General features: G+C 36.0%; 1 protein-coding gene across 1 annotated transcript in view; it reads left to right on the plus strand.

The window, feature by feature from the left end:
- Positions 1-7,310, plus strand: part of PLAA (phospholipase A2-activating protein) — a 25,389-nt gene extending 18,079 nt beyond the window's left edge. Inside the window, exons 10-13 of the mRNA XM_005884903.2 lie at positions 817-885; positions 2,480-2,581; positions 4,088-4,252; positions 5,477-7,310. Coding sequence (XP_005884965.2) covers positions 817-885; positions 2,480-2,581; positions 4,088-4,252; positions 5,477-6,042 — 902 coding nt within the window. The 3' untranslated portion in view covers positions 6,043-7,310. The remainder of the gene's footprint in view (positions 1-816; positions 886-2,479; positions 2,582-4,087; positions 4,253-5,476) is intronic.
- Positions 7,311-11,385: the final 4,075 nt, after the last annotated feature.

Consider the following 11,385-nt stretch of genomic DNA (forward strand, 5'->3'; position numbering starts at 1 on the left):
CTGGCCCCCCTGCCAGCCTGCTTGTCCCCAACTGCTCCCCCACCGGCCTGATCACCCCCAACTGCCAGAGGACCCCTAACCCGATCACCCCTAACCACCTCTGCCTCGGCCCTGCCGCCATGGCTTTGTCCAGAAGGTCTCTCGGTCTAATTAGCATATTACCCTTTTATTAGATAGATAATAAAAGCCTAATATGCTAAGTGTCCAGTCGACTAGTCATCCTTTCAACCAATCAAAGGGTAATATACTAATGATATGCTAAGGCCACTCAACCGCTTGTTATGACATGCACTGACCACCAGGGGGCAGACTGTCAACCGATTGACCAGTCACTATGACATGCACTGACCATCAGGGGGCAGATGCTCTGACTGGTAGGTTAGCTTGCTGCTGGGGTCGGGCGATTGGGACTGAGTGAGATGGGTCTGACATGCCCTGGAGCCCTCCTGCGGTCCCTCCTCGGATGGCCAACTTCCCGTGTCCCTCCCTGGCTCTGATTGTGCACCAATGGGGTCCCTCGGCCTGGCCTGCGCCCTCTCACAATCCGGGACCCCTCGGGGGATGGCGGAGAACTGGTTTCAGCCCGATCCCGCAGGCCAGGCTGAGGGATCCCACTGGTGCACGAATTCGTGCACTGGGCCTCTAATAATGTATGAGACCTCTACTGTTTCTTTTATAACTTGAGGATTATTTTCCTAAGATGCCATTTCAAAGTATGACCAAAAGTGAAAATAAGTTATTGTATATAAAGGGGGGCAGTTTGAACTTTATAATTTGCAGTTACTTTTGCTTACTTGGTGTATTATTGCATTTTAGGTGCAGGCCGTTATGTGCCAGGGTCTGCAAGTATAGGAGCTACCATATCTGGAGTTGATCCATTTACAGGTATACACTTTTCATTTCCTTTTTTTTTTTTTTAAAGATTTTTAAAGTATTGAAACTCTTATTTAATAAAAGATTAAGAAAATTGGTGTATATTTTCTTGCTAGAGAACTTTCTATATAGTAAATCAAGACCAAACTTGCTGGCTTGGCTTATAGAGTGTTCTCAGAATTATCATTACTGCACATTAGAATCACCTGGGAGCCATAGAAAAAGTACTTCAACCTCATCCCTAGAGATGCTCACTTGGTCTAATATGTGCCCTTGGCAAGGGCAGTTTCATAATCTTCTGATGTGATTCTAATATACTTCTGTTCTACTGCGGCTGCTTTCCTTAGTACCCTTGCCAAATCCCAGTTTATTCCAGTCTCTCCTTTGTTCATTCTTAATGTGTTAACAATGTTATTCACTACATTACACATTGTTCTCATAAGGGGGCTCTGAAAAGAATTTGTTTTTATAATTTAGGCCTAGAATTATAATATTTCATCTTCTCCTGCACAACTAATTTTTTATTTATTTTTATTCTTAGTATCTAGTCAGTAAAATGCAGAAATAAGTTTGTGGTTTACCTCTTGCAAGTTTAACATATCTTGGCATATATTTTCTCCTACTTTATTTTATATGAGAACTAGAGGCCCAGTGCACAACATTTGTGCACTGGGGGGTGTGGGGGTCCCTCAGCCCGACCTGCACCCTGTCCAGTCTGGGAGCCCTCAGGGGAGCCCTCTCCAATCCGGGAGTTTCTGTCTGTCTTTGCAATCATATAAGCGAATTGTCTGAGACCCCCAACCCAGTTTGGTTTGTTGCTCATCTTTGAGCATTTCAATAAGTATTTTGTGCCTTATAAGCAATTAATTTTGTATGTTTATCTCATTATTTGCACTATCTACCTTCCCCCTTGTATTTCTAACATACTTAGATTAAAATGTTTTATTCATCTTTTTGAAAAATACCTTAATTTTACATTGGAACAAAAATGTATAAATTAAGATTTGAAATGTTAATAAGATGTCTTAGAAATAAATTATGCTTTAGCTGAAGTAATTTTATTCACTGTGTATGAATTTTCACCTTTTGTCATTTTTTTGTTTACCATCAGTTACTATAATACGTACAAACTTAAGAAGTAAAATCATATAAAGGACTAAAACCTTTGACTTTCAAGAACTGAAAACTTGGGGTGATCTGTTAAAATGATGTAGAAAATGACAATGCCTACTACATCATTTGGAATAAGCAATAAAAGACATGAGAAGAAAGAGATCAATATACCTTAGAGTAGATGGGAATGGAGAATTTCGTAATTATTTTGTATTCTTTGATCTTAAAAGTTTATTAAAAAATATGATTAGAAAATATGAAATAGAAAACCTTTTTTTATATTTAAGTTCCCATTCCGAAACCAAAATGTATTATATCACATATAAACAGTCTATAAAATCTTAGAAATGGTTTTTCTTTTTTTCTGAGGTTGCTTGTTACTACATGCACTGAGTAGTTACATATCTAAATTGTGATAACAAAGTCATACAATTACAAAAGTGTCATTTTTGACCACTCCTTATGATTTTCAACATTTTCTGTTCTGTAATAGGGAGTAGTGCCTACCAATCAGCTGCATCTAAAACGGTGAATATTTATTTCCCTAAAAAAGAGGCTGTCACTTTTGACCAAGCAAACCCTACACAAATATTGGGTAAGTATATTTTAATTGAATAGTTTTCTCATATATCCACAGACTCTTTTCCATGCTCTCAACGCCATTTCTCCTCCTAACATGAGCTGGGAACTGGTGCTTCCATGATAGAGACTTCTGTTGTGGTATTACACACATGTGGACTACAAGTGCACAATCTGATCATGGACCCCTAATATTTTGTAAGACGCCTTATGCAAAAATAAGGTAAATGTTTTATGATGACTTTAATGAGAAGAAAACTAAAGGGGAAAAGAGTGAATCCCATCCCCTAAGTTCTTAATGTTAAAAAAAAGAATGAGTAAAGAACTGAAAAGATAAAAATCTTGGCTTTAAAAAAAATTAATAGCCCTTTGGAATAAGGCTGTTTAAACTTACATTAAAAGTGAAACTTCTCAGTTGACTTTGATTGCTTTTTCTGCTAATTTTTCTCAAAACAGAATGATGGGTTTTTTTGATGCCTGAAAAAAAACACTACCAGTTCTATTTGCCAAAGACTAATAGAGAATTATTTGAGGTAACATACATACTTGAATATAAGACGGGTTTTATTTTTGGTCAGAATTATCCTATCTTTCTAAAATTACACTATCTTTATAAAATCATAAGTATTTTCTTAATTGCTTTATTTAGAACAATAAGTATATGTACATTTATGGAAAACTGGACATTTTTCAACTCATATACAACACATGCAAGAGATCTCTTTTTGCATTTATTAAATAAACTTTGTTTTCTATATTCTGATAGTGTTAAATTTTGCAGTGCCAAAAATAGTGAAACAGGTCCAAGTTTCCAGTTCTGATTGATAATTTGTAAATTTGGACAATTTATATTCTTAAAACTTTTGGGATGGGAATGTAGGCTTTTTTATGTTTTGAGATAAAGATTTTTTTGAGGAAACAGTGTTAGATGACTCAAAGAGGCACTGGTGACGACAAGGATACGGTATTGAAGATGCAGGTAAAGCGGTTAAAACAAATTGTTTCATGAAATAATGAATATGGGGGGAAAAATTATTTCCATTAATTGTGTTTAAAATAATGTGATTTCAACAGTGAAGATGGAACGAGTCAATAAATTATTATAAATACATTAAAGTTTTTGACTATTTCATTGATTAGTAGAAATTGACATAAGTTGGCTAAAAGTTGTAAACTTTCTCATTTAGAAAATAGAGGATTGACTCATATGTGGCTATATATGACATGATACTGCTTTGAAATCCATTCAGAATGATTACAAATATGATATACTTTCAAACTTATTCAAAGCAGAAAGCTTCAGAAGATCTTAGAAAATAATAGGTAAAATAAAGATCACAGTAACCTTTCAGCTTAAAAAGACTCACAAGCCTTATCCTTATTTTATGGTCTTAGATAATTGCCATGAAAAGTCTTACTTCCCCATCGTGTATGGTAATGTACTTATTGAAAAACTTGACACTTACGTATTTTATATGGCTGGTTAGAGAGAGAATTTTGAAGGTTTGGTTTTGGGTTTTAGGTAAACTGAAGGAACTTAATGGAACTGCACCAGAAGAGAAGAAGTTAACTGAGAATGACCTGATACTTCTTGAGAAGATACTGTCTATAACATGTAATAGTTCTTTCGAAAAACCCACAGCCCAACAACTTCAGATTTTGTGGAAAGCTATTAACTGGCCTGAAGGTACAGAAACACTCTTTAAAATGTAGCTAGAAAGCAGCAAGTGTGTCTTTTCATTTCTATCAATATTATTGGTGTTTCGTTATAAAAATCTTCACAAAAAGGATTCACTACGCCACTTCAATTCATTGTCTTGTTTTGCTTGCATGTGCTATGAGGATCTGAAGGTAATGTAATGACCCCATACATTTGTATTCCATTTCAGAGCATTTGTGGATCCCCTGCAAGCCATGCAAGAAACTATTTGTGACCTGTCAACTCTAGGCTGCAAACATTTGATATAAGGGTTTTTTCTTTTTGAGTAAATTTACTTAATTTTTATTTCTAAAATTTTATTTTTATTGAGGTAACATTTGTTGTTATAACAGTATATAAGGTTCAGGTGTACAACATTACAATTTGATATCTGCATACACTATACAGTGCTCACCACCAAAAATCTAGTTTCCATTTGTTACCAGACATTTAACTTTTAGTTCTAAAAACGTCCTCTCCCCTACTCTTTTGTGTGTATGTGTGTGTGTGTGTGTGCTATTGATTTATTGGAGGAAAAAAAGTGTTTGTCCTACAAAATGTCCCGTATTGTGGATTTGGCTGATCATTTAATGAGTTGCTCTATCTCTATAGTCCTGCTAGACGTAATTAGATTCTGATTCAATAGTTTTTTAAAGGTGAATACCCTTTCTAAATGATAATGCAAACTACCTTTCTATCACAAGGCACATAATTTCTGGTTTCCTAAAGTTTAGTGATGCTTAAGATTTTTTAGTGCATTTGTTCAGATGGTGTCTACCCAGTCCCTTGAATATAAAGCTCTCCACCAACCTAAAAGCACCCTATATTAGCATTTGTCCATTAGAATTCTATAAAGAACATTCTCTCTTCAACTCTAGACTTGTTATGGGATTTTTAAAAGCAAGGTCCCAATCCCATTCATTCCACAAGGATTTGAAAACTCACTGTGTGTCAGCTGTTTAAAAAGAATGCAACTCTGTTGGGTTATCAAAGCATATATGATCTTGTAGCAGTACGTCCAGTCTTTATAAGTATGAAAAATCAATTAACATAGTTGTAGAAATATATGCATTTGAAAGCAGGCACATGATTTTTAACATTTTCTGAAATGAGCATTTGTTAATTTTGTAACAGGAAATAAAATCCTTAAAAATTGAGTAACAGAAATTTTCTGGATTTTCATAAATATTCATTAATTTTTCTTCTTAATAGATATCGTCTTTCCTGCGCTTGACATTCTTCGGTTGTCAGTTAAACATCCCAGTGTGAATGAGAACTTCTGTAATGAAAAGGAAGGGGCTCAATTCAGCAGTCATCTGACCAGTCTTCTGAACCCTAAAGGAAAACCAGCGAACCAGCTGCTTGCTCTGAGGACTTTTTGCAATTGTTTTGTTGGCCAGGCAGGACAAAAGCTCATGATGTCCCAGAGGGAAGCGCTGATATCCCATGCAGTAGAACTGAAATCAGGGAGCAATAAGAACATTCACATTGCTTTGGCTACCTTGACCCTGAACTATTCTGTTTGTTTTCATAAAGACCATAACATTGAAGGAAAAGCTCAATGCTTGTCAGTAATTAGCACAATCTTCGAAGTTGTACAAGACCTAGAAGCCATTTTTAGACTTCTTGTAGCTCTTGGGACACTGATCAGTGATGATTCAAATGCTATACAGTTAGCAAAGTCTTTAGGCGTTGATTCTCAAATAAAAAAATATGCCTCAGTATCAGAACCAGCTAAAGTAAGTGAATGCTGTAAACTTATCCTAAATTTGCTGTAACAATGGGGAAGGGGACTGAGATTTTAAATTGATTAAAATGATCAATGTGGGTTTTTTTCCTCACATTTTACATGACTGATAACAGATCATTTAAAAAATGCTGTGGATTAAATAAAATTTCAGATCTTGTAATAAGGGGGTGGGGGGAATGAAGGAGAAATAAAGTTTTTGCACTGATGAACTGTGAGATTTTCCTGTATAATGTGGGTAGGTTTTCAGGAGTTTTGAAACAAATTAAGAATGAGTTATAATCAATAACAACTACAGTGGCATAATTTGTGTATTTTAGCCACACAGGAGAAGATGAGCTTTTATTTAAATCTGTTTTTATTACTTATATATCCTTGGTTGGTAATTGTTGATGGTTGTCTTTTATTGAGTTTCTGCTCTACTCATTTTCATTGCTGGGTTCTTTCAACAGCACTGATACAAGGTCTTGTTTTAGGATAACTACTCTAGAAATTTTAAAAACTGAAGTTTGTTGTCAATGATTCCATATATTGAAAATATGTAAAATAATGTATTCATTTAAGCCATTTATAAATAGAAAGTGAATTTGTTTGATGGCTCATATTTAGATCAAGTAAGAGCAAATTACCAAGCTAACTCAAGTTAACTCAAGGTTTATGGTGTAGTTTCTTTTGCCATTCACTATTTGAGGTAACTTCATTATTCGTTCCAGTTTTGAAATTTGATTATTTTTGGTCATTTCCATTATTTCAAAGGGAATTTGGAATGCATTAAATTTTAGGCAACTGTACAAGCAAGAATACATCAAACTATGCTATTGGCAGGTATTTTTGAGCTCCCAACATTGTCCATGTTCTGTGCTAACCACTTCGATGTTTAATTCCTAAAACCCCTCAAATGAATCCTGATGTTATCTCTGTATTTTCAGAAGTGTCGATAATAGGATGAATCATGATAGGAGAAAAGAAGAAAAGTGCATACCATGTTCTACTTCCTAGGAGTGAGGGGGCGGGGGTGTCACAAATTTGTGAACATCCTAGCAACTAACACAAAGAATGAGCCCTGTTTTTATGCAATTTATTATGTCTGTTGAGTCTGAGCCCCTCTGCCAGAGACTGGACCTCCTTGGATGCTGGGCATTAGAAAACATGTTAAGTCTTAGGTATATAAGAGAAGCTTTATTGCAGTCCAAGTAGCCATTTCTACTAAGTAGCCATTAGAAAAAGCAGTCGGACCAAGCAGTCTTTGCTAATACAGTAGCAAACACAGGAGCCATACTAAGCGGCCGCTATACATACTGCAGCCCTACATAAAAGGCTCATACCAGCTGATCAGTAACACACTTTATACTAACTTAGACAAAGAGGCTTCTAGCCAAATAGTGGCATCAATCTGTGTTACAGAAGGCCACATGTGCACAGTGTCTGCATCTTTGCTTTTGCACCTGCATATAGCAAATTAGCCTTGAACACCTGATTAGGATTCCCACGTTCAGAGTGGCCTTGAACATCCAGCATACTCTGGACAGGGTTCCCACAGTGTCTAAGAAAACTTCAATGAAGATAAGTGCAACTTCCTATTTTAAAAAGGAGGAGAGATCTTTTTATAAAGAGGACTGCATAAAATAGTGCACTGTATTCTCCATATTTATGTTATATAAAACCATGAGTTTCCTGGCTTAATGCCAAAGAAGATCAATTCCCCAATAGGGGAGAAGAAGATTCTGATTATCTAGATCAGGAGTGGGGAAGGTCCAGCCTGTGGCCTCTATAAGGCCCACAGAATCATTTGGTCTGGCCCTGCCAAGGTCATTAGGGATGAGTTAATTAAATGTTTGGCCAAATATAGCAGACTAATTTTTAAGTTGATAATTTGGAATGTCCTGCAAATGATGTTACAAATATCCAAATGGCCCTTGGCTAGAGAAGAGGTTCCCCACCCCTGGTCTAGATTAATCCAAGGGAAAACCTGGAATGTCAAAAATGAATGGGTAAATATAAATAGAGTAGATAATGTATTTTGCTAAGTATTAAATTGCAGCTTTCTGGTGTATACCCAGACTTGATTCTACTTGGTTCCATTATGAACCTGTGCTTTACTATCTTTGATTTGAAATTCAGAGGTTTAAATCAAAGAGTAAAGTTCAGTTGCAAAGTTAAGGGTTTAGCCAAGGTCCATTACATTACACTGCTTTCTTGTTAGCATGTTACAAACATTTTACCTACAATATGTTTAAATACTAGGTACCTTTGGACATAACAGTCTTGGTTAAGAATATATGTTTACTTTTCAACATGTAAGGGGCAACTTATTGTAAACACTTTGCTTCCTATTAGTGTATAACTTTTTTTAACAACTTTTAATATACCAGTATTTTTTTAAAATATATTTTTATTGGTTTCAGACAGGAAGGGAAAGGGAGAGATAGAAATAACAATGATGAGAGAGAATCATTGATAAGCTGCCTCCTTTATGCCCCCTACTGGGGATCGAGCCTGCAACCTGGGCATGTGCCTTTACCAGGAATCCTGTGAGCTTCTGGTTCATAGGTCAATGCTCAACCACTGAGCCACACCTGCCAGGCTGTATCAGTATTTCATGTTTTTTGAAAAGTCATAAAGTACAGTTTAGCAAAAGGAAAAAAAAATCCACTTGAAAGATAAGTGTTGAAGTTATGGTTTAGTAGTATTTTAAATATTTTTTCTTTTTCAGTTAAACATTTTCTTATGATTTCCTTAATATTTTTTCTGGATATAAAAATACATATTCATGTAATGAGACACACAAATAAAAATTTCCGGTAATCATACTACCCAGAGAGAACCATTCTTAATACCATATAAAGGTATGTAAACATGTTTTATTTTTTTAAAGAAATGATATACATTGTTAAATAACCTGATTTTTAAACTTAACATACATTAGTATGCTTACTTCCACCTTAATAAATATATGGGTATACCCATTTCCTATTATTTGACATTGTTTTCTTCCAATTTTTTTTCCAGGTTTTGTTTAATGTTTAAAATTAGGGTGCTTTTTTTCTGGATGTACTAAGAAAGGCAGGATCTTGACTTTGAGGGCAAGTAAACCACTTTGGTGCCTCTTGTGGAGGAAAATAGTCTTCAGAATACAGTGAACAATGATAACTTTAAAAAAGAAGAAAGCTAACACCCTTGTACAGAATAAGTAGGTTGATTTCGGTCCTAGGCCAAAGGTGAGGTCCTGTGACTGAAAAATAACCGTGGGGTTCCTGGACTCACTGTAATAAATCAGAAAAGTAAAATGTCCAGTGGCAATGATAATTTTTAATCAAACTTAAAGTCTCACGATACAGCAATGTTTATACGGTATTTTGCAACTGGATTTAAAGAAAACCAGTTAAGTATCATCATAAAGATCAGACAATTTAGGTAAACTAAATTTCATACATTAAGCAATTACTTTATACTAATTCTAAGTTTATCTTCATCCCTATGCGATAAGCACTGTTAGTAATCTTACATTTACAGGTGAAGAAACTGAAATAGGTCCGGTAAATATATAACCAGTTAGTAGTAACTAAACAATGAAGAGAATGATATTTGATAAATGATGTTGTTAACAATGGATATTAATATGGAGGAAAACAACACTTTGTTGTAGCCATTTCAACTATGGTACTGGTAGAGGCATGTAAGCTTGATACATAGACTAGAAGGTGGCTTTAAACAAGCTTCCAAACCACATTTTTTCATTCTTGTGTCTTCAAAGGAAGAAATGTTTGCTTATTTCTACATTATTTAAAAAATTTTAATAGTAAGAACAACCAGAGGTGCAATGTAATAGAGTGAAAGAGGATTCGCTTTGGTGTTAAAAGTCATACATTTCAATGACATTTTCACCACTTGCTAATTTAGGAGAAGTTGCATAACCTCAGCCCCAGTTTAATTATATATATACTGGAATTTCAAAATATAGAAGAACAAAATAAGATATTTATATAAAAGCCTAGCAAAATGTATGCCACATAAGTGCTTATCAAGCATTCCTTTCAGAAATAGCACAAGGCTACCATCTTCATTAACAATAAAAGTGCTGTGTACAAAGAACATTCAAAAGGCGAAATGACAGGCACAGCGATCTGCCAACAATATTTTATTCTTGCTCCTCCCATCTAACCAACAGAGTTAGTGTACATGTATAACCAACACACTGATTACAGTAAATTGTTAAACTTATTACCCGGTGATTTGATGAGAAAATAGTGTTCCAACCAGTTGGAAAGTATTCAACATTGCAAGTCAAAAATGCAAGTTAAAAGTTAATATTTTCATACATTAGCACCAATTTTTAGAAAGAGGCCTAACTGGTTTGGCTCAGTGGATAGAGCTTCGGCCTGCAGACTGAAGGAAGGGTCCCGGGTTCGATTCTGGTCAAGGGCATTTACCTTGTTTACAGGAGGCAGCTGATCAATGTTTCTAACTCTCTATCCCTCTCCCTTCCTCCCTATAAAAAATCAATAAAGTATATCTTTAAAAAAGAAAGAAAGAAAGGTTTCAGTGTGTGGGTGACCTTTTCAGCTGGTCCCATATTCCAGGGAATGGATTAATCAGAAGAAGAAAAGGATGTTGATATCCTTTGATCAATTTATTTTGGGGGTACAAAATGCCATAGGGAAATGCAATTTTTTCTTTAGCTGCTTATAGCTTCATTATTCTGAAGCGTGACAAAATGTCAAAATAAACACCAGCCTTTGAATATTACTTAAATTGAGAAAATACAATGAAACACTAGTGCCAAGTGCCTTCAGAAGCGAAAAGGAATCATACCTAGGAATTAGTGTTAACGGGAAGGACAACGAAGCACATGACCCTATTCCTGTATAATTCCCTAGGAAACCTTTTCAAAAAACTGTCCAGGTGCTGATGATAATGAGGTTTTCCCCTAAATTCTCTTTGTTACAATGCTATTTGTGCCATAAATAAAAATTGAAGAGCAATGAAATTGGAGAATCAAAAACTACAGGTTTAGCAGTGCGTTTGTATACTGACAAAGGCTAAAAACTAGTCTCAATAAGGCAGATGGAAAGCTCTATCATCCGGCTTTTGTGCAGGAAAAAACAACAAACTTCAACAACACGGCAAACACACGCACAACGAGGAAAGGCGGCGCGTGAGTTCCGGCACGGCCTCCGGAAACGCCTCACAGCGTCTGCGACGAGGCCGGAAATGACGCAAAATCGCGACGCCGGCGCCCGCCCCGGTGGCCGGGGTGAGGTTTAGGTGCTGGCTTCATAGACAGCGGGCTTTCCGATGGTTCCAGCTCAAGCATCATGACGGGGAAGAAGTCTTCCCGGGAGAAGCGGCGCAAAAGGAGCGGCCAGGAGGCGGC

The sequence above is a fragment of the Myotis brandtii genome, unplaced genomic scaffold, assembly GCF_000412655.1.
Source record: "Myotis brandtii unplaced genomic scaffold, ASM41265v1 scaffold871, whole genome shotgun sequence".
Lineage (NCBI taxonomy): Eukaryota > Metazoa > Chordata > Mammalia > Chiroptera > Vespertilionidae > Myotis > Myotis brandtii.